The sequence below is a fragment of the Meleagris gallopavo genome, chromosome 1 (assembly GCF_905368555.1).
Source record: "Meleagris gallopavo chromosome 1, MGAL_WU_HG_1.1, whole genome shotgun sequence".
NCBI classification, from domain to species: domain Eukaryota; kingdom Metazoa; phylum Chordata; class Aves; order Galliformes; family Phasianidae; genus Meleagris; species Meleagris gallopavo.
This window is the reverse complement of record NC_139404.1, coordinates 1,455,803-1,478,894: the sequence shown is the minus strand read 5'-3', so window position 1 is coordinate 1,478,894 and position 23,092 is coordinate 1,455,803. Positions and strand designations below refer to the sequence as shown.

At 44.3% G+C, this 23,092-nt stretch overlaps 1 protein-coding gene across 5 annotated transcripts in view; it reads left to right on the top strand.

The window, feature by feature from the left end:
* Positions 1-23,092, top strand: part of NET1 (neuroepithelial cell transforming 1) — a 52,658-nt gene that overhangs the window by 27,707 nt on the left and 1,859 nt on the right. For 4 of the 5 annotated variants that reach the window (XM_010709748.4, XM_085211010.1, XM_085210945.1 and 1 more), the window contains exons 3-11: positions 5,002-5,061; positions 17,708-17,815; positions 18,599-18,766; positions 19,548-19,610; positions 20,035-20,131; positions 20,246-20,322; positions 20,832-21,089; positions 21,336-21,506; positions 22,598-22,784. In XM_010709748.4, the coding sequence (XP_010708050.1) occupies positions 5,002-5,061; positions 17,708-17,815; positions 18,599-18,766; positions 19,548-19,610; positions 20,035-20,131; positions 20,246-20,322; positions 20,832-21,089; positions 21,336-21,506; positions 22,598-22,784 (1,189 nt within the window). Of the gene's footprint in view, positions 1-5,001; positions 5,062-13,445; positions 13,622-17,707; positions 17,816-18,598; positions 18,767-19,547; positions 19,611-20,034; positions 20,132-20,245; positions 20,323-20,831; positions 21,090-21,335; positions 21,507-22,597; positions 22,785-23,092 lie in introns of those variants that run through there. The other variant, XM_085211142.1, reaches the window with a different exon arrangement.

The following is a 23,092-nucleotide window of genomic DNA, read 5'->3' as shown; positions in this document are numbered from 1 at the left end:
AAGTCTCACCATTCTTTCTGAGAAGAAATTTGTCCTGATATCCAACCTGAAAAAAAGGAAAAAACAAACTCTGCTAACCAAACTAGCAACGCAAGATGTAAATCATGCTGTAAAAGTGAAGATTCTTTTTCTTAAATACAAAAATCTGTATTTTATTTGGTATAGAGACTACTTAAAACAAATGTGTGGTCTTACTGCTGTAAGACTTGTACTCTGCTTTCCATTCTCTAACAGGCATCTCTTATTAGGGAGGTGGTTCATATCTAGCTTCAGCCTTTAGAGCTGATAGAGAAAGACAGACCACCCTGGAGAATGATGCAGAGGACTTTCACTGGGTATCTCTTATGCTTCTTCATTAAGTCTGTCCCTTTCATGCACTGAGGATTGCAATGTGATTAGTCAGCTGAAGTAGGTGCTGTGTATAGAAATGTCATCCTATCTTAAAGCTCATTTCCATGAGCCACCTAAGCTGACCTGACCCTACTGTCCCTAGAAGCAGTGATCCCATCATTGGCCAGCAAAAATGACCTGGCTGAAAAACTTTGCCTTACCAAAAAGGAAACAAAATGTTTTGGATGAGCTGATCCAGATGACTGCACAAGCTGTATTATTCTCGTGCCAGTGTCGGCACGAGGAAGCGTGTGACAACATCTCTGGGGTGGGGAAAAGGACAGGACTACTTTTTATGAAGGAAATCCTATCTAAAATCAGCTGGAGCTTCTTGTGCAAGCATGTATGTAGGCAAACACTTTTCTGCTTGCACCTTGAAGGGCAGCCATGTGCAATTTTGAGGCTGCACAAACACCAGTCCAGCGTGGGAATGGAAAAAACAAGACCTGATGGTTTTCACTTAATTTTAGAAACTTTCATCTGGTGACTACAGCTACATTAAACATATTCATTTGAATATTACCAAGCCCTAGAAATTGCACTCTTCAAGAATGAAAAATATTGTATTGTATCATCAGAAATTAAATGTATTTTGACTGAGTTTCAAGTCACTCTTGTTCTCTCTATGGTTTTTTAAGTCTGCTTTTATTTGGCTATTCTCATCTTCAATTAAACTCTCTGTTACAGTTAGAACTTATTGCTAGGCTTTGTAGTCATAACACAGACTGCAAAAAGCAAAGAAACTGTTTGAAGGATTTGACTGCTTATTTGCATTTCTCCATTGTGTCCCTCATCATCCTGGTCTTCCACATCTCCCTCTGAGCCCATATAGCTACAGTGAGCACTCCTGAGCTCCAGACCTCATCTGGAGATCCCAGTTTTCCTGGAGGTTAATCTTGGACAGATAAACCTACCACTGGTGGGTAAGAAAATAGAGGAGAAATAAACATTGAAGGAGAGCGCATCTCAGTTGCTGAGCAGACATACCTTTGCTACATGGCCTGGGACCAGGTCTCTGCTCAGAGGCTTTGCTGGTGTAATTATGCTGATGTATGCTGACCAAAGCTCTTTATTTTGGTAGCAGCCCATAGGCAAGTGAGAACTGCCCTTTTCCATGTGTCATCTCTCCCATGTGCAACACACGAGGCCTTTTTTTCCTCACAGCCCCCAACAAGTACTCGTGTGCTGAACAAAATAGCATCTCTTCCTGCCTTAGTTTGTGCAGTGTTTCAGCCAACAGCCTGTAAAACATACCTGGCCTCAGTCTCAGGAGTAACGGGTAGCTAAGCCAAATGTCATACAGTCATTAAGGTTGTTTTCATGCCTGCAGAGATGGAATGGGTTTAAAGAGAAGGACCAATGCATGTGCTACACAATGCTAAGACAAGACCAATGCAATCTAGGGCAAAACACAGAATTATGGAATCGTTTGATTTGGAAGGGACCCTTAAAGGTCATCTAGTCCAACTCCCCTACAATGAACAGGAACACCTAGAACATAATCACAGTGCTCAGAACCTGCTTCAGGAATGGGGCACCCACCACCCCTCTGGATGGCTTCAGACTGGAAGCAAGGTTTACTCACAGTCTGCTTTCCCTTCTTCTTCTCCATTAAGAAGGATGCACTTATGAGAAACCAACACTTGATCTTTGTTGTTTTAACAGTCCTGATGCAGTCCTCACCCAATGCCTTGTTGGTGTTTTATAACTTCAAGTGGGCAGTAATGAACACAAAAATAGGTTGATCCCTAATTAAAAAAGCATTCTGCTTTCACACAAAAGCCCTTAGTATTGAGTAAGGAAAATTAAATGACTAGAATGATTTACAAAGTGAAAACCAGCAGATTCTTAAAAAGCACTCCTGGAGCTTTAATCAGAATCCTTGAAATGTAATTAACATTCACGCTCACGGTGTTGATTAGGTTTCTCTAAAATAATACAAGGGGAAATGGTTTCAAGCTAAAAGAGGAAAGATTTAGATTGGACACAAGGAAGAAGATTTTTACAATAAGGGTGGTGAGGCACTGGAACAGAGAGGTGTTGGAAGCCCTGTCTTGGAGATATCTGAGGTCAGGCTGGATGGGGCTCTGAGCAACCTGATGGGGATGTAGGTGTCCCTGTTCACTGCAAGGGAACCAGATGACTTTTAAGGATCTCTTCAAACTCAAAACATTCTATGAATATTTAGATTTTCCCTCCTGATTTGCGTTTTTAATGCTTCTCCTTTACAATACCTCTTTGAGAACCTAAATCAGGTCTTACGGTTTTTACAGTTTAATAACTTTCATCGAAGTAACTTTTTCCACATCACTTGAGTTTCATGAGAAGGAGAACGTATCAGATCTTTGATTGCAACCGTCTCAAAAATGTGAGAAAAAAGGACCAGAGCCGTTGCTTTTCTGTCATGTGGCTTTAAACACCCAGGTTGGAGCAGTCTGAAGAGGCAGTTTTCCTGGAATCTGTTTCTGTTTTGGCACCGTACAGGAATGATACAGCTGGCTCCATACTCAAATGTCTCAGTTTTTGTACAAAACTATATTGGGCAAAGGAAATGGGGTCCAGCCAATGCAATACTTATTGCATAAGTCTAGCCAGTTTAAAAACAAAACTTTGGCCTTCCTTTCGTGTCTGGGCTTTGGTCTGGAGCTGTATGTTAAAGATGTTAATATACTCAAGTACATAAGGAACGAATAATATTCAGACCAGAAAGGCGTGGTGTCTTTGTTGCAAGTTCTCTTCTGTTAAATAGATGCTAATATCTTTGACTTACATATGGGAAAAATAATCTGCAGACCAAAAAGGTGTGGTTAGAGCAGTCTTTTATTGTAGGTTTTGATAAATAACCAACCCTGAATGTTTTACTAAACCTAAAAAACAAATGTCTGCATTTCCATGTGTTCTCAAGCCTGCCAAAATACTGTTCAAAAAGTATGGAGTGTGCTGGGACATTAATTCCGTGTCAACACTAGAATTTGGTCAGACAGAAGTCTAACATGAGAATAATTTTCCTCTGCAGTTAGCAAGTATCAGGGAAGGGGATCAGTGATGTGAGAGAAGCAGTATCTTGTCTTCCTAAACACAAAACAGAAACACTGCTTGAAGTATTGGAGAACTCTGTAGTTAAATCCAATTATTGAGCTAGTTTGAACTGAGGAGGAAAAAAAAAAAAAAGACCAGCACACCAGAACCCCAAATAAAAGAAACTGTCAGTGAGCTTCTATATCTCACCATTAAATACATGTATTTAATTTTATAGTTAAATGGTAGAGCCAGCCTAAGGCAGACAGGTGAGAAAACACATTAGAGCCTAAGAATGGTATGAAAGCCTAACCTGGTCTAAAGGGACTAGGAAACCAGAGGACAGGTTTGTGAAAACCCTCCAGGGAAACTGGACATCCCCTCAACAGCATGAGATTTTTAGAGAAACCATGGGAGGTGGACGGGTCAACGTTTAAAAGTAATTTAAATACTTGCAGTCAAATACATTTACAGTGATGATATCTATTAAAGCTGAAACTTTTAAGTTATTAGAATAGATTATTAAATTCTAAGAAAAAAGAAATTGCCTGTTTGCACCTGTTGGACTGGGAGAGCACAAGGAACAGAAATTTGCTGAAGTTCAGAGCAGAATTGTAGTGGTAGTTCCCTCTGCAGCTGCTGAGAGGCAGTTCTTCCCATTTCAGGTCAATGTCTAATCTGTTACACAGGCCAGTGGCATTTAGACCAATACAGAACCATAGAATGGTTTTGGTTGGATGGGACTTTTAAGATCATCTAGTTCCACCCCCCCTGCTATAAGCAGGGACAAAACACAACATTGTTTTTTATTTCCATTGTTCTTAGTGAAGTGGAAGAAGGTGGCCTCTACTCATCCTTTAATTTTGAGCGACGAGGGTCAAACACAGGATGAAAATCAACAACTTGTTCTGTGGGTGACCAAACAATTTATGCCATCACCCATGTTTTTTTCCAAAACAGGTGATTTCCTACATGGTACAGTCTAACAGGATGAATCCATGTTTAGTTTTCCATCATCTGCATAGTGTAAAAATGACATTGAAGCCCAGATAGTACAGAAATAGTGGGAGGTATCAGGAAGCTCAGTGCAGATGTCTCTCATCATGGTTCCACCAGCTTGTGCTCTTCAGAAAGGAAAATAGCTGAGAACACGCCAGCCAAAAGCCTCATCTTTCTTCCACAAAAATGCTTACTCTCTTAGCCCATTGCATCCCTGACAGGGATGCTTCAGCCACAGCTGTCTGCTGGCCCTGTCCACCATAATTAATTAAATAGGAGATCTAAAAGCTCTCACATACATGCATACAGCTCTCCAAGTAACCTAGTGCTAAACTGTTTATGCAGGACAAAATCTATTGATCCCTCACTCGTGAACCCCTGCCAGGCTGATGATTAACCATGATGAGAATTAGATACGGGATCATCTGCTGTCCTCCTAGAGACCTCAAATCCTCATGATCACCAAGTTTGACCCCCTCGATATCTAACTCTTTCAAAAAGCTGAAGTTTTTTGCTGACTATAACAAAAAAACAGAGCCTTATTTCTGTTTGCAAATCAAGTGCGCTGCTACAACTTGGTTTCATTTCTTACAGAAGAGGAAACGCCGAGACAAAGACGATGATGTTGTCAGTCTTTGCAGCCTTGACTTTAAGGTAAGGAAAACACATTGCTCTAAGTATTGTGCAACCCCAGTGGCTTATACAGGGTAATGCCATACTTTCTGTGTTTGCATTTCACCATCAAGAGCTCGGAGACAGGTACAGCTGTGTTAGCTCTCAGCTACACCTCTGGGGTGGGCTGAGTCCTGCTATGAATATCCATAACACTGCTTGTGATCTCCTCTTTTAATCATCTGAATCCTAAATCCACCTCAGTTTTAGTGTTGTGTGAAATGAATGTGTGTAAACTGCACTTAGGGAGAACATAAGCATTTTCAAGTGATGAGAAAGAAAACTGTGCAAAACCCCTTCAAACGCACTTCACTGTATTGCAAACAAGCTGGACTGGCTGGGTGGTAAATTGTCTGTAAAGCTGAGGATTAAAGTGACTTAAAAAGTTGAGGGTAGGAATTGTATCTCTTACCAAGGACAACCCAAGCTTGGTTTCGTTATCGGGAAACTGCTTCCAATTCTCCATCTACCCCAAAGATCTCACCATCACTTCTCTGAAGAAGGGAAGGAAGAGAAATAGGGAGCTCTTGAGGTGAGAGTTAACAAATGGGTTTTACAGTTAATAAACTGGAGTTAAAAGTGATTTGCTAGTGGGGAATTTCCTGCTTGACCTAATGACCAGCTCATCCTCTGTTGCTGACATTTACTTTGCATTTGTGCATTATTTATGAGCCTAACTTAGCCTGACTACTGCTGGCAGTGTTCCATGGCTGACTGTCTTAACTCTGGGCTTCCACAGCTCTAGACTAGATCTTCTGCTCCAGATAAGACCATCCCTGTGATTACCTAGTAGGGAAGGGAAAAGATTATCTGCAGAGAGCTCTGACACAGCAGTGCTGATGCCTCTGAAGTGAGTGTGTTTTGGGGCTTGTTTTGTTTCTGAGGTCTTCATGGTTTTCTGATGCAGATAGCTAGGAAAGCTGCCCTCAGGGAAGAGGATTTTCTTTTTTTTCTTCTGTTGAGTTGGGCTATATTTTTGGGTGTTGGATAAAATTGGGTAAATAAGAGATTCTGCCACAAAGCAATCACTTGAAAGCAAAACTGAAATATCAACAATAGTTTGCGTACTCGCCTTTTAAGAGTTTTAACTGGAATCTTCCAAGAAGAAGGGAAATCCCTAGGCTAAAACAGTCAAAGTTCAGACTGCAGCTTTTGTTCCAGCTGACTTTTTACCTTATTGTTTTGAAAGGGTCAGGCTCTGGGGGATATTTAAGAGCTTAAGGCACACCCACCAAACAAGCTCTAGCCTTGTTAAAATACGTTAATGGTACGGATTGGGTTGTCTTTTGCAGGCTTTTTGATTCCAGTCCTCAAGGTTATTAAAAGTTTTAAAAGCAATACAATCAGCTATTTATAGTTACATTTTCAAAACACGTCACTGAGACTTTAGAGTCTCATCACGCACTTATGCAGTAGTACAGATTATGTTTTGCTCTGTCTTGGTTTTATGAGGGTGACCCCATAGGCTAAAATTTAGCTCCATCAGACACAGATGTATCTATTTCATTAATGAAAGAAGGTCTCAAAAGAATTTCGAGATAATTTAAGGATGTTATGTGTAGGTTAGGTCATACATTGTTTACCCCCATCTTATACATGGGAACTGATTTTCAGAGTTTGTCTATATTAAGTGTCTAACTCCATCACATATCTCTTATTTCAGCTCCACTATCTCACCCAGCAAATATAGCTCAGCTGACAAGCTGCTGTTTTGTCACCAACTTTTGCCTGCATGCTGCATTTACTCTCCTATTAGACATACTTTACTCTCCTATTAGACATACTTGTGCTGCCAAAACTACCTAGAGTAGAATAGTGATCTCATTTTGGAGCACCAAAGTACCCAAACGTGGCACTCTACCCACTGAATGTTTTTCCAATATAGGTAGAGAAGGTTTAATTTAATTTGGATGTGTACCTGCAGTTGAGCAGTCCTTTAATAATGTTTAAAACTCACATACTGTAGATAGTTGTGCCACATACCAGGAAGATGATATGCAAAATGACAGGGGAGATGACACCAGCCCAGACGGTCTGCAATGCTCAGGCTATTCTTGTTTATTTTGTCTTGTTAACCTACTCCTTGTCCCCAGAGTCCTGCTCCACAATAAACCAGATCTCTTAGGCCTGCTAAGCTTCTTCTTTGACAGACAGCCTAAAACACTCCAAAGATTACCAAAATATGAGTGAGAAGTTATAACCTGAGAAGGCAGGTAGAGCATCTGCTTCCTTCAGTGATGAGCCCACCCCTTCTTATGTGCCAGAACACACATCTTCTGGGAGAAAAGGAGGTATTTTCTCCCCAGATCATTTTCATACAACTTGCAGTATTGATAATTGTCTGGGTAAGGCAGAAGGGAGAATCGCAGTGCAGGGAACCAAACAAGAAATTGAGGGCAGGAATTTGTTAAGCAGATCTTTATGCTGCAATATTGAAAGGTATTTTTGCATTTCAGGTGGGTTTCTGAGCTACTTTTGTGCTAATTGATTGCATATTACCCCACAGTTAATTAAGGTGGTGAATGATTCACGGGAGGAAGCAGGACTGTGTTTTTTGAAGGTGTGTGTATATCTTGATGTTTGTTAGCAACTGGATAAATACTTTTTAGTGCGTGACAAGGAATACACGGATGTGATAGTGTATTTTACCTGAGGCAAAACGAAGCCAGGTTGAGTAATGCTGGAAGAATCATGTCTGGTCTGGATGGTGTTTTCTGGTGGTTATAGGATGTCTTTTTAAGGCTTAGGAGGAGGGATTCCGCAGAGGAAGTGAAATCGTAGTGAAGACCCTTACATGAGCCTCCATGTTGTGGCCTCTCCAAGCCTTACTCACCTTCTGGGACCAGCTGTGTGAGTATTACTCATCCTGGATGAGAGAGGAGTCCAGCCCAAACAAGCCCTGGAGCTGTAATGGGGTTGGCAGCAGAGAGAGGCTGTGACGATAAAGCTGACAGCGACCATCTCCCCAGAAAAGGCAGATAAACCACGAATGTTTTTAAAGTAGAAAATGACTTGGAAAGAAGAGGAAGGGGGAGAGAGAATCCCTACATGTCTGCATTCTTTTGGTCCAGATCACTGAGAGCTACCAGTAAGTATCTTTCCATGGTCGGAATCCCCAGAAGCAGCTTGGCTTGAGGCAGAGATAACACAGCCAAAGGAACATCACCAAATAATGCAAGAAACTGCAGCTGTAACATCTTTCTTTAGAATATACATCCACAAGCTTTAAAGAAAGAACACAAACAGTCTCTCCCTCTTCCATTTCTCCCTCCCAGAGATACAACGGCTGCAGAGGACTTTTATGGGAATTTTATTGGCGTGTCTGATTCATGCAGGAACGTGCCCATGCATAAGTTACCAATTTGTATTTGGAAACAGACTTTGATCAAAACGAACATCACTGGCATTGGCTGCGCATTGCAACTGAAAAACAACATTTGGCACGTGAGCAGGTTGGGAGCTGAAGTCAACTTCTCGCTCCATTACCCTGTTGTTAGGGCAGATGTTGTGTTTAATAATATCACAGGCTTGGAAGGGTTGTGTTTTCTGGTGTTGCATTCATATTCATAAGATGGAAATTGCTTTGCTAGCCTGAACGCACCAACATTCAGTTGAGGTAACCCTTTCTAGCAAGCTCTGCAAAATGCTGTAGGTTGTATTTCAGTAAAAATGCAATCTGCATTGTGGGATGGGTTTTTTTCCTACTTAGAATGGAGTTGAATGGCAGCTAATTATAGTGACCTCCCACCATCCAAAATAAATGCTAGATTCCAGACCGGCTCATAAACATTTCAGATGACCCAATAGTCTCTGGATGGGTCATAGCCTACTTTTGCTCATTTTCCAGAATACTGCTCCGAATTCGGCTCTGAATATAAATATCAGGGAGTGGAATGTTAAACACAGCTCATGGACAGTAAACAATGTTGTGTACAGCAGCAGGGGTCTGACTGCTCTGAGTACGTGAAAATGTACGGAAGAAGACTGCCTGTGGAGTTCTTATTTATTCCAGTCCTTGAATGTTCTGCATGTTATGCTATATATAGCACAATAAGAATAGCTGTAATGGTAGTTTTCAGTTGGATTTCAGTTCCTAGTAAGCGAGATCTCAAACTGTACGCACACAACAATGGAAATGAATACGCCATGAATGGAATGGATGCTTTCGTTTTCTGCGAGACTTCGAGCCGCCAAAGGGATTAAAATGTCGCAGGTTCTTTCTTTGAAGAAATTGAATCCAGATGTCAGTCACGTTGGAGGCATCCGGGACCTGTGAAAACTGGGAAAAGTGCCCACTGAGGAATACCCCCTGCCTCTGGGCTGCTGTTGTGCACCAGCTCGGGTCTTTTTCACCCCGGGCAGTGACAGAACTGAGATCTTTTGTCTTTGGTTCCTGTCTGCAGCAGCAAACATCCTTCTCGTAAGGTTAGGTATGAAACAAAGCAACCTGAAGTGCCCTGGCTGATGGCTGGGCTGTGTAACCCGGGCAGAGGATACTGAGAGTGCTATGAAGATAGGCTGAAAGTCACATTCAGATCTGCTAGGATTTCATATTAATTGTATCTGCCTGCCGTTGTCACACATGATTTCCTTGAGTGCTGCCAAAAGAAGAGGCAGAATATCAGGTCATTGAGTGCTGGCCACCCTGGACACAGGGGCTGGAGGACGTATTTAGCCATAGGGCAACTCTCCTGCTGCCATGAGAGGTCTGCAGGGCATGCTTGGTACCCCCTGGCAATAGCCAGAAACCACATGCTGCTTAAGCAACCGAGTATTTTTTTAGCAGTGAAAACTTAGATCAGTCAGGAACTGCACACTAGAAATTGGAATTCATCATTTCTAATCTAAAATGTATTTGACAACACTTTGGGGGCTAAAATAACAAAAGAACATGTGAGTATCCCCGGAGGTAACTTTTATTTAGTAGCAAGCCCACCTAGAATAATACACAGGAGCAAAGAAAGTAGTAAGTGTGAAGCTGCCCAGGACTACAGGCAAACTCTCAGTGTAACAGCAGTCCACTCTTCTCCATGGAAATAAAAACCCAAGCTAAAAATGAGCGTCAAACAGTGAGGTCCAGGTGATTCCTCTGTCACTCAAACTCTTCCTGATTCCCTGATTTGATGATAGCACGACAGGAGTCACCAAGGTATTTCACTCCTAGAAGTGAAAATTCACATTTGAGTATAGGTGAGGAATGCTATTAATACTCAATGGCAGGAGAGCAGGAAGAACTCGTCTGTTTTCCGTCACCCCATGCAGAGACCAGCCAGGCAGCATTCTCGTGGCTTCAGATTTGCAGCGTGGGCCAGACCCTACCCAGAGCCCAGAGGGGTTGGAGAAGGCATAAAGGCATCTGGGGCCAGGACAGAGGAGTAAGGGGGCACGGGAAATACAGAACGAGACGCTGGTGGGTAGAAAAATACCATCTGGGCTAGATTTTGTGTAGGGTACAGATCCGTAAGTCAGGCTTCATTGCTTCTGCTGCACAAGGAATGATTTTCCTTTCTTTTTTCATTTGTTTTGGCTTTAATCGGAGTACCACAGCTTTGCTCACTGCCTCTTGCTTGTGTTGTAAGTGGAACAGAGGCAATGAAGCAATGCACAGGTATCACAGCACGCCCTGAGCTGCTTGAAGGTCATACCGATGGCATTGCTGTTGAGAGAACAGCATGAGCCTGGGAACTTGTGCAAGCTCACCTTCTGCCCTTGCTATCTTTAAGCTTCTCCAGATTTATTCCCTTCTCTGCATGCTCAGTGTTGCACATTGTTCAGGGAGTACCCATTACAGCTCTACTTGCAGTTGGATTTTACCCTGAAACAGACCTTGATGATCTACACAGAGGTCTATTCTAGTGTATAACTGATGTACAGAAATCATCCCATCTGCTATAGGGGCAGCTGGGAAATACTTGCTGTTCACTGTGTTGTATTAAAGCCTTAACCACCCCTTGCTTTGAGCAAAAGGCAATTGTCCAGGGCAATAACCTCATCCAGGGCAATAACTCATCTTCTAGGGCATGTCACCCATTGTCCAGGGCACATAACCCATTGCACGTGCCATACCAGGAGGCAAACAGGGAGCTCCAATGTGTCAGGCCAGAGCTTTAAGTTTCCATAACATGACTTCAGCAGACTGCATCAGCCAGGGCTTGCATCACCAAGGATGAGCCACCCTCACCAGGTGGTGAAACAGAAACAGGGATCTCCCTGCCCATGAGCTGTCCCTTCCCCGAAGGCTCTGGAAGGAGGGGAACAATTTAACTCCTATGTCACAAAAAACACTTAATATGGCATGAAGTGCTTCAGGACACAGGAGGACATCACGTTCTGGTCCTAACAAGACCCGTCTAAGTGCTGCCTTTGTGCATGTGACTGCTCCATGCCTTCCCTCCAGGGTCCTGGTTGTTTGTGCCCTATTTTTAGTTGACAGCCCATCTACATCTATGAAGAAAGAGATGCCTGTCTAGGTTGATAAGCATTCCCTCCTCTCAACCTCTAGATCACAGATCCTGGATCTTTAAAGTGAGTTTAACAAACCTTTCTCTTTAGGTCATAAGGGGAAGCAGGCATTTAGATACTCCCAAAATCTAATGAAACTCAGTGAATGGTTTGCAAGAGTCACAGTCCTGTTGGTTATTTGTTGTCTTAAAAACAGGATTGCCCCCATCAGAGTGTCTACGGGAATTCACTGTGCCTTGAGTTTGTGAGAATCCCGTGTTGGATGATCCCAAACATCCCACTCTCAGCTGAGGTTTATCCTTACACATCAAATAATCACATCATAGAATGGCCTGGATTGGATGAGTCCTTAAAGATTACAGAACTATAGAATGGTTGGGCTGGAAATATCCTTAAAGATCATAGAGTCATAGGTTAGAAGGGACCTTAAAGATCACAGAACCACAGAAAGGTTAGGTTGGAAGGGACCTCAAAGCCCACGCAGCCCCAATCCTTGCCATGGGCTGATTGCCCCCTACCATATCAGCTTGCCCACCACCCCATCCAACTTGCCTTGAGCTGTAGATGAAGCACCCACACTTCTTTGGGCAGCCTGTGCCAGTTCCTTACTGCCCTCTAAGTAGACTTTCCTCCTAACATCTGACCTAAATCCTCCCCTCTTAGTTTAAAGCCATTCCCCCTTGTCCTATCACTATATCCTCCTGCCACCTTCCCCCCTCCAAACAGCAGCTATAAGCAGCCATGCAGCCACCAAATAAACTCAGTGTGTTTTTACCAGCTCAAGAGACCTTTTACTTTGGAGATTTGCAGCAGTGCCAAGAATAATATAACTTGAACAAACAAACAAAAGTACAAAACCCTTTGCATCCAAAGCCAGGCTTGCCAGGACAGGCTGCCCTGTTAGCAGAGGGGGAGAGGCTCAGCCCCTGGCTAGCAGAGCGGTGCCAGCAGAGCCTTGAAAGCTGAGAGCAGACTTCAAAGCACAGGTCTAGACAAGAATTCAGCTTTTTGAACACAAGAGGGTAAAAACCATAACAAAAAAAACACACAATTTGCAGCAGCAAATTATTTACGCTGCCATCAGGAGGAGCATGTCGCACTGCCCCTGTGAGATGGTGAACAAAAAGAATAGGAAAATAAGAACAGAAAACGTGAAATCATAGAAACATTTAAGCTGGAAGTAACCTTTAAAGATCATTTGGTCCAACCCCATGCACTGAACAGAGATATCTATAGCTCCATCAGGTGCTCAGAGCCCCATCCAGCCTGACCTTGAGTGTCTCCAGGGATGGGGCACCCACCATTTCTCTGGGCAACCTGTGCCAGTGCTTCACTCCCCAAATGTTTTGCTTCACCTTCTTTTTTCAGCACCAAGAGTGGAAAATCTCAGCTTTCCAAAACACTTTCACAGATCACAGAATCACAGAATGGCCAGGATTGGAAGGGACCTCAAGGATCATGAAGCTCCAACCCCCCTGCCACATGCAGGGCCACCAACTTCCACATTTAATACTAGACCAGACTGCCCAGATCCCCATTCAACCTGGCCTTGAACACCAGGGATGGACAGGACATCCACAGCCTCTCTGGGCAGCTGTTCCAGCACCTCACCACTCCCATAGTAAAGAACTTTCTATCACACAGAGTGATGGCACGCTCTTCTTGACGTTCTAAGAGAGCTGCCATCACACCGCCTTAAAGCAGAGCCTCTCTTTTAGGAGTTTTAGGAGAAAAAAACAGGTTTGGGGAGGGAAACAGCGCAGGTAAAGACGCCATTGAACCTCCACCCCCGAGCACCAGCAGGGGGACTTCAGAGCGAGAAGGGGCGTGGCTATGCGAGAGGGGGCGTGGTCATATGCAAAGTGGGCGGGAGTTCGGTCGTGGCCCCGCCCCCAGCGGTGAGATCGGGGCGCGGCGCGGCTGCGGGCGCAGAGTGGGGATGAGCGCGGAGAGGGAAGCGGTGCGCTGAGGGTGGGCGGGCTGCGCCATGGTGGCTCACGATGAGCTCGGGGGGCTGCTGCCTATCAAAAGGACTATCCGGGTGATCGACTCACAGAACCAGTCCTTCAGGGAGCAAGAGGTGAGGAGGAAAGGGGCTCGGAGGGTTGGGGGTGTGTTTTTGGGGGGAGTTTGGGGTTTTTTTTTAAGGTAGATATGGTGCATTTGGGTGGCTGGCAGGATTTTTTCGTTATTAAGGTGGCTGTTTGCCTTGCAAGCCAAAAAAAAAAAAAGAAGTGTTGGTTTTGGGTTTCCTTTTTTTTTTTTGCTTCACTCGGTTTAGAAGTGTTGTTATTTGTATGCTGTGTTGTTATGCAGGTGAAGTTAACTGCATTTCTAGTAGATTATCTACAGATAAAAAGTCCAGCATGGAGATAGTGTGCCCTGGGCTGGGTTTTATTGTTGAGATTATGGGGAAGTAGAAAAAAAGCAGCAGAAAGAAGGCAGTCTGGGGGCTCTGAGCTCCCTGACTTAAAATCCAGCCTTAAAACGGCCAAATTTGGGCAACTGCACTGCGCTAAAGGCAAACCAGGTCCTGAGAGAGAAGTAAAATCAACCAATAGGAATCAAAGTCTTTCAAATCACCTTTAATTGTTAAAAAAATGTGTATTTCTGGAAGGTGTAATCAGTGCTTTGGGTATCAGAAGTGACACTGGGAGATCTGGGCTCGAGCAAAGCCCTCAGAGCCAACACTGCTATCAGGAGGCACCGAATTTATCAGGGCTGGATTGTCCCCATTGAGGTGGACAAAGGCAGTGGGTGGAAATCTCCATCCCAGTGTGATGGTTTGGGCTGATCTGGCACGTGGATTTTAGAGATCGAGTCAGGTGGCAGTGACTTTCAGCAGGATTCCTTCAAGCCAATGGTTGTGATCATCTTTTGCACGTCTGGCTCTATAGAAGTTTGACCACGCGTGGTTTTTGGATTTGTCACCGTGTTTGTGTGCCTTGCTATGGGGCTGGCACTTGGAACATTGTCCTCTAGTAAATGATCCCTATAAAAACCACTAATTATTACCTAAAGGTAAAGGTTGCATGCATGCGTGCTGCTGAGGGGAAGCATTTCTGTCTGCAGGCGTAGAGGCTGCAAGATGGCAAAGTCTTCCCAATGCAAAGTGAAGAAGTTCAGGTGATGGAGCTGTGGATGTCTCTGTGCACTGCAGGGGAGTTGGATTAGGTGACCTTTAAAGGTCTCTTCCAGCTGTAAGGATTCTATGATTCTAAGCTCCACTAATGAGAGAACCCCACACTTTAGTGGAGCTTCTTCAAGTGCTCCTCTTTAACGTGGGAGCCTTGCTCTTCAGTGGTAGCACTCAGGTTTTCTGTGTATGTTTGTGATACAGAATCACTTGAGTTGAAAGGGACCCTTAAAGGTCATCTAGTCTGATTCCGAGTTTATATATATATATATATAGGTATATATGATTTTAATAGAGTTTTGGGGGAAATAAAAGAACATGTGAATGGAAGCAGAGTGCTGCTGAGCTCTGGGGGTTCTAATTATTTGTTGGAGCTGTAATGCTTAACACCAGCAACTTGTTAAGGAAATTTTGCAGGCTTCCTTCTAATCTGGGCTTCCGTAAGTAATACAGCGTGGAGACAGTCTGCTCATTGTTTGCACATACAGAGCTTTGAAAAAAACCAAATGGTGCTGAGCCAAAGTTATCCATAGGATAAACTGTGCTGAGTCTCAGCTTCCAATGCGGCTGAGTCTGTAAGGGGAGGATGTAACCCCAAACTGAAATGCAGACCTCAGAGGAGGGTTTGAAGGAGAGGGAATTTTTCCCCTCTGCTTTGGGTCAAGTGATACAATCAGAAAGAGAGAAGAAGAAACAGATGCCAATTTTTGGCAGTCGAGCCATTCAAGTCTGAGACATCACAAAGCGTGATTACCTTTAAGACATAGGAAATGGCCTTTTGCTAAACTGAATTTATAGCGTACAGAAGTTTTTCTGCTGGCCAAACACCCCAGGGAAGTGCATCGTATGTACAGCAACTCTCTGGTCTCACCAGTCCATGCAAAATCCCTCCCTGCTCCAAACGAGCAGCGCTGCTCTTGTTCACTCCACGCCTGTCTTTGCATGGCTCAGTATCAACTGCTGCTTTATAATCCTCCAGGAACAGGGAGCCCCTTTGTGCTGCCCATCCCAAAGCAGAGGCAGGAATGCCTCCTGCAAGACAGCGTGCATATGCATGTGTCCTTCAGCCTGGCACAGATGTGCTGGGAAGGCATTCCCACACGTCCCGTGGCCAGATAGTGTGTCCTTGTGTCTCATAGCTGGAAGGGATGCCCAGCTGACCTTCCAACAGCAAGCCGTAAAACAGCCCACAAGCATCCCAAAGTCCTGAGGTTGTTAATTTTCAGTGTCACATTTTTCTTTGCTGTGCTATTTATATCTCTAGCCTTGACATAGCTGTGGATGGTTTGTGTCTGTATATTGTCTGCTTATGTTCCTGCAGTTTCTCTTGGCTTACATCCCTTTATTCCAGCACACAGTTACATGGTTTTATTGAACTAAATTACCTATCCTTTTACTCCGGTCAGAAATGTCTGTCATTAATTAAAGTTTCCTTTTCTATTGAGCTCAGCCTGATTTCCCAGCCGTCTGCATAACCCTTTTCCCAGCTGACTCCTTCTTGAATGTGGTATCTTCAGGCTGGAAGGAGAGAAGTGACTTCAGCACTGTACCTACACCCAGCTGAGGGTCGGGGCCCAGGCTTCAGGTGCTCTGGTAGCTTTTTCCCATTTCATAGCTCTGAGATTACCCAACCATTTCAAGCACAGCCTCAAACGGCCTTTGTGCTGTGCCAGAGAGGTCTTTCTGCTCTGCATCAGTCATAAATGGTTTCTTTTCATGTTCTCCCCTACAACTTTGAAGGCTGAATTCAGTGTGAGCTAAGCTCCTCTGTTGCTTCATGCTGCCTGTAGGCAGGCAGGCAGGGCAGCCCTGGGGTCACATTACTGAAAGCAGATCTGACATACGTAGCCTTTATGCTTCCTCAGCCTTGTAACTGGAATCCAGCTTTGTGTTCCTATTCCCCTTTTCAGTTCCCAGCATTTGTCACTTCCGTTGCTATACAGAAGCAAAGGGTTTGGGCTCCCTATCTTTGCAATTAACCAAAAAAAACCCAAACAAACAAACAAAAAACCACCTAATAAAGCTTTGGTAAAACTTCAGCTGAGATCAATTCAAAAAAAGAAGCTTCCATCAACTCATCCTACCTTCGTGCTGAGAAGCTTTATTGTCCTGATGAGTCACATCCAGCTATTTGCCAGATGTTTAAGAGCACCTTATGCAGCCTTTCTCCCAGCCTCAAGCTCCAAGTTCCTCTTGGAGTTGCACACATTTCCTTTGCAGTTCTTACAACAGTGTTTTTGATCCAGGATATGTGGGGTTACTAGCATAGTTTTAACAAGTGAATTTAAACACCAGTAGGTTTCTTGGGGCCATTTCCTCTTTCTTGGCAGCGTTAGGACAGCATTTAACATACTGGGCTCACAGTACAGATTAGTGGCATAGAAAAGCAGAAGCTCTGTTTCTTCAATCTAAACAACACAGGAGAAAAATTACAATGAGCTGCTGTGGGGGGGAGAGCAGAAGGAGGAGGGGAGCTTTGAGAAAGCAAAGGTTTTAAACTTCATCTGCTTCATGCATGCGTATCCCCTGCAGGAATGTTCAGCATGTTGTCGTTTGCCATTTGTTAGAAGAGCTGTGAGGCTGTGTTGGGCTCTGACTGCTGCTTTTCTCTCCAAAATAGAATTAAAAATGGAAAAACGCATTGGTTCTACAAAGGAAAGCATGATAAAAGGGAGGAGCAGATCACAGCTCCATCTTTAGATGAGTTGTTTGCCCTGTAAAGGAGAGCACTTCAGTCTATTTCTGTACCATAACCGTCCCAGTTTGAGCCTTATTTTCAGTTCTGACGTGTGTGTTATCTTGTCTCCCTCACACTGGGCAAGATCCTTTCAGTCCAATTGTAACCCTAAAGTTCAGACAAATATTTACAGCCTCTGCTTTCCATTTAAGATGAATGGCTACTTCAGAATGCTTTCTTTGCAGTGTTTCCCACTCCTTAAGGGTGTTGATGCTTTCTAAACCTGCCCGGACAGCTTGAGAAATGAAGTGGGAGTCACAGCCAGTACAATTTGTTCTCTGCTTTATTTACAGGAGCCAAGCAATAAACGGGTTCGGCCTTTAGCACGGGTCACATCCTTGGCCAACTTGATCTCTCCTGTAAGAAATGGTGCAGTTCGGCGCTTTGGGCAAACGATACAGGTAAAAAGCAGAGCTTTCTGGTCCTCTGTGGAGACACAGGGCCATGCTGGCTGTGTGGGAGCGAAGCAGGCACTGGGATTTCAAGGCATTGTTTGGAAAATCTTCTGTCTGATTAATGCAAGGACACAAAGCTTGCCTGGGGGACGAAGAAGAGTTCAGGAGTTCAAAGGTGCCTTGCTAGATACCAGGCGATGGAAGGTTTAGGGAGGCAAGAAAAATAAAGCCTGATTCACATAGGGAGAACGTGTTGATGAATTCATGCAGTACCTGGAGTGTGTGCCTAGAAGTGAAATGACCCCACTGCTTTGTGATAAGGTTGGAGAAGTGTTGTCTAAGGAGCTGCACACCCCATGCATTCAGATAAGATCGCTTCTCAGGCTGTGTTGTAACAACATGGCAGATCAGGAGAGCAAAGTTCAAGTGGCTCCTGATTAGCCCCATTAAAAGCAGAATTATGATTCTAATTCGTTTACTTCCTCATACCTTGGAAACAGACCCACGCTTTAGCAGCCCACCTTCCTCCTGAGTGCTGCTGGATCAGTGCAGAGAGAGGCAGAGGGAAAAGGCTGCCAACCTCAGGGCTCTGGAGGCCTTCTCAGCAGCTTGATTAAAGTGTTCCTTTATCTGAGGGAAAAGTGTCTGGGTGTGTTTTCCTGCCCTGCACAGCAGAGGAGGATGAAAGATTGGGAGGGGCGTAGAATAACACTTCTGCACTCCTGAAATGTTGGCTCCAAACTGTATTTTTTACTGTTGTTTTTTTTTTTTTTTCTTCCATCCTTGTAGTCATTTGCCCTTCGCAGTGACAGCAAATCTCCCAGCTGTGCCCAGAAGTCATGTAGCAGATCTGCTGCCCCTACCCCTCCTAAAAGAAGAAACAGTGTCCTTTGGTCTGAGATGTTAGATGTCAACATGAAAGAATCTCTGAGCACCAAAGAAATCAAACGCCAGGAGGTAAGCTGCCCGTTAAGCAGCAGGGCAGGGGAGGGCAGCTGAAGCCTTGACTGGGTCCATTTCCTGGGTGGGAAAAGGAGAAACGAGCATCTCTGGATGGTTGTATTTTCCTCCCCACCTTCATTTCTGAACTGTTAGATTTATTTCAGCTTTAGGCATGGGAAAAGGTGCAGGCTTCTCCCTCGTGAGTCACTGGGGAGTTACTCTCCCCTCTTTGACCCTTCAGAGATGCCAAACGCTTTCCACGGGGGTGCTCAGCATTGCTGAAATTTGAGCCCCAGCCACACTGGTTGCCCTGCAGCAGACCCGAAGACGGGTCGTTGTGCAGCCAGCTGTCTTTCTCTTAAAGCTCTTGACAATTGGTTGCAAGCCAAATAGCAAGGCCTTGGCTTGCTTTTTTTCCTGTAGTTCTTAGACAAATCTTCTAATGACAACACAGAAGCTGACTTAAAGACGCCTGGGATTTGACCTCTGCGGTTTTCTGGGTTTTGTTCTTTTTCGTACTCGCCTGTGTAAAAGCAGTGATTTAAAAGGTGCTAATATTTAATTTGGCTTGTGTGTGAGTGGCAGAGCTTTCACACAGTTGTAAGGAATGCAGCTTTCTCCAAGCTGGGAAAGCGGGCAGATTGACTCGAGGTTGTCGTGCCCAGGTGGCATACAGTGATTCAGATGGCAAAGCTGCCTATTCAAGACAGGATGTACATTATGTGAACTGAATGACTCTTTCAAAGGAAGACTGGGATTAAAAATGACTCTCAGTGCTTTATTCCCCTCCTCACAGGCAATATATGAGATGTCCAGAGGAGAACAAGACCTGATTGAAGACCTGAAGCTTGCTAGGAAGGTGAGTGAGTTTTTCCTGCAGTCAGTAATCATACTGTAAATAAAGAAGTTTACTTACACCTGCAAACATTACACGTCACCTTTGTCAGGCCCAGCATCCACCTTTTGAAAACTATCCTGGAAAGCTGAAGTGAGCAGTGCTAACAATGCTGGTTTGATTGCAACAAGCTCATCCAAAAACAGGTGTAGCTTTTGCAGTCCTAGGTACAACTAAGGGAACTCCTCCTGTTGAGACAGGAAAGCCCATTTCATTTGTAGGCCTTGATACCTCTATACAGAGTTGTATCTTGCACTGATCCAAGTCACTCTTCTGACCAGCTCCACTTCAGATCTGTCCTGCACTCCCTAAACCTCCCAGTATTAATATTGTCAGCTTCTGGGCTTCCAAGATCTGGATGTATTTTAATACTGACTTTCTTTGACAGGCTTATCATGATCCAATGCTGAAACTCTCTATCATGTCTGAGGAGGAACTCACCCACATATTTGGGGACTTGGATTCTTACATTCCTCTGCACGAAGGTAAGAGCTAAGCCAACATGATGTATTGATTAAGAGTTATGCTCTATGCTTTCTCACATTAGAACAGTTAACTGAGGCATTGTGGCAACTTCTATTTTTGTCTTTCAATTCCAGATTTGTTGGCAAGTTTAGGAGAAGCAACAAAACCAGACGGAACGGTGGAGCAGATCGGGCCCATCCTTGTGAAGTGGGTGAGTACATAGCTCTCAGGCACCAGGCTGAAAATGAATGTGAGATTAAAGAACATTTAAAGCTAGAAGCTGAAAAGCTTGCAGGCTTTTGTGGCGTGGAGTGAAAGATTGAAACGGAAATCCTGACTGCACTGAAAACAATGGGACTCTGTCAGCTTTAATGGGCAACTGTTTCATCTGGGAGACTTGCACTAGTGTGACTACAATTACTTAGTGATTTATGTTAGGAATATCTCTATCTTCTGGGCTGTTTGCAGCTGATGTGATTTCATTAGTGCTAACAGTAGTAAACATCTGAACTTCAAAGGCACGGCATGTAGGACGCCCTGTTCTCCTCACTAAAGAGTAGCTACACATACAAGATGCTCTGTTAGCTTTTTTTATTGGGCCAAGAATGGAAAGCCTGGGAAGCAGTATGGGAAGCAGAACTCCCTGAGTTGGACGTTTTAATGTGATTTGCTTTTGCTGTGCAGAATTTGACTCCTGAACATGGTTGTTTTCTCCTGCAGTTACCACGACTCCATGCCTACAAAGGTTACTGCAGCAATCAGCTGGCAGCCAAAGCACTGCTGGATCAGAAGAAACAGGACCGAAGGGTGCAAGACTTCCTGCAGCGTTGCCTCGAGTCTCCTTTCAGCCGCAAGTTGGACCTCTGGAGCTTCTTGGACATCCCTCGAAGTCGGCTGGTCAAATACCCACTGCTCCTAAAGGAGATCCTGAGGCACACTCCCAAAGACCATCCTGATATTCAGATTCTGGAAGAAGCCGTAAGTAACAGTGGTTGTGTGATTGTGCTTCTGACACTACAGTGGGATTTGGGAGAAAAAAGAAAGCTTTCTTAAACCTTCAGTTTCGTGGAGTGGCTTAAACCTGTGGCTGTAACCCCTTCTGAAAGCAAAGGAGCAATCAATCCACATAGTTTCCATCATGGGGATTTTTTTGAGTAGCGCTTCAGTGGAAGATATTCAAGCGTAAGTCCTTATTTAATCATTTTTAAATGCTTTGTTTTATAGATATCTATAATCCAAGGAGTCCTGTCTGACATCAACTTAAAGAAGGGAGAGTCGGAATGCCAGTATTATATTGACAAACTGGAGTATCTGGATGAGAAGCAGAAGGACCCGAGGATTGAAGGAAGCAAAGCTTTACTGTGCCATGGGGAGCTGAAGAACAAAAACGGGCATGTAAGTCCATTCAGTTCATGGTAATTAATAATCAATTTTGAAAACTTTCCCTCAGAAACAATTGAAACTGTCTGTTGTAACATGACCAGGAGCACTTATCTCCTTAGTTTAGGCAATTAGCTACATTTTTAGAAGCAGAAGAGAAAGGACCTGATGGCAGAGTGCATTACAGGGTGTAAGGGAAAGTTTCCTGCTGACAGTTTGACAATTGGCCTTCAGGAGCTGGAAAATAATTAGCACAAAATTACTGTAGAAAGTATGCTCCGTGCCCCAGCACTCCATCAGAAGGGATTTCCTGCCGGCTGTTTACTTTCAGGTGCTCTGACATTCCCCATTGTGAACGCTGGCCACGGTTCTTCCAAACAAAAGCGTTCCTGCAAAAGCCTGTTTGGCTTTGAGATGAACTGCCAAGAGTTTATCTCCCTCTGCAGCAGCCCTGAAAGACCCTGCTGTACTCAAGGGTTTGCTGCCTTTTGTCCTGACTTAGCCTCAGTTTAAACATGAAATCTTTTTCTATTTTCTTTGGGTTTTTTTGTGTGTGGTTGATTGGTTTGTTTAATTCACTCATTATGCCGCAGGAGACATGAAGTTCTTTACAGAGAGAGTGGTGAAGTGGTGGAACAGGCTGCCCAGAGAGGTTGTAGATGCCCCATCCTTCCCTGGAGGTGTACAAGGCCAGGATGGATGGGGCCCTGGGCAGCCTGGGTTAGTATGAAATGTGGAGGTTGGTGGCCCTGCACGCAGCAGGAGGGTTGGAGCTTCATGATCCTTGAGATCCCTTCCAGCCCAAGCCATTCTGTGAGTCTATGGAGCATTTTACATTGGTAGGAAAGGTATTGCTTCTAATTGTTTTATCCTTGCCATCTGCACATCATAATCCAATTTAAGGGTCATAAGACCATAAATCTGTTCATTTAAGTCCTGTGCATGCCATCACTGTCAGAGCCCTACGTGACTGCAACAGAAAACTATCCGAAAGTTAAAATGGGTGAGACTTGAGATAATGTGACCTTGAATTCCAGAGAGTGTGTAATCGCTTGGCATATAGAGCATAATGTTTTCCTCATGCTCAAACACGTTTTCCCTTTCAGAAACTCTACGTCTTCCTCTTCCAAGACATCCTGGTTCTGACCCGGCCGGTCACTCGCAACGAGCGTCAGTCCTACCAAGTGTACAGGCAGCCCATCCCTGTGCAGGAGCTGATCCTGGAAGACCTGCAGGACGGCGATGTGAAAATGGGAGGCTCTTTCCGAGGAGCGTTTGGCAATTCAGATAAAGGTACAAAGCAACCCAACCCTTCCGTGTGGGGGTTGTTTGAGGACAAGAGGGTACTTCCAGGCATGGATCCCTATGGGATCCACCATAGTGCTGTCACTGCTGAGCTCTGCAGTGTTGTATCTGGAGGCTGTAAACTTTTAAATGGCGCCTTGCAGTCGGTGCTAAGATTAGAAAGTACTTCAACGTATCAGTGCTGGGGATTTTTGGAGGTGGGGGGGGATGCTGGGGAGATGTTGAACGCTTTCCCTGAAGCAAAACAGGGCAGATTGGGTCGCTTGTCTAATAGTGGAATCTAAATACTGAGCTCA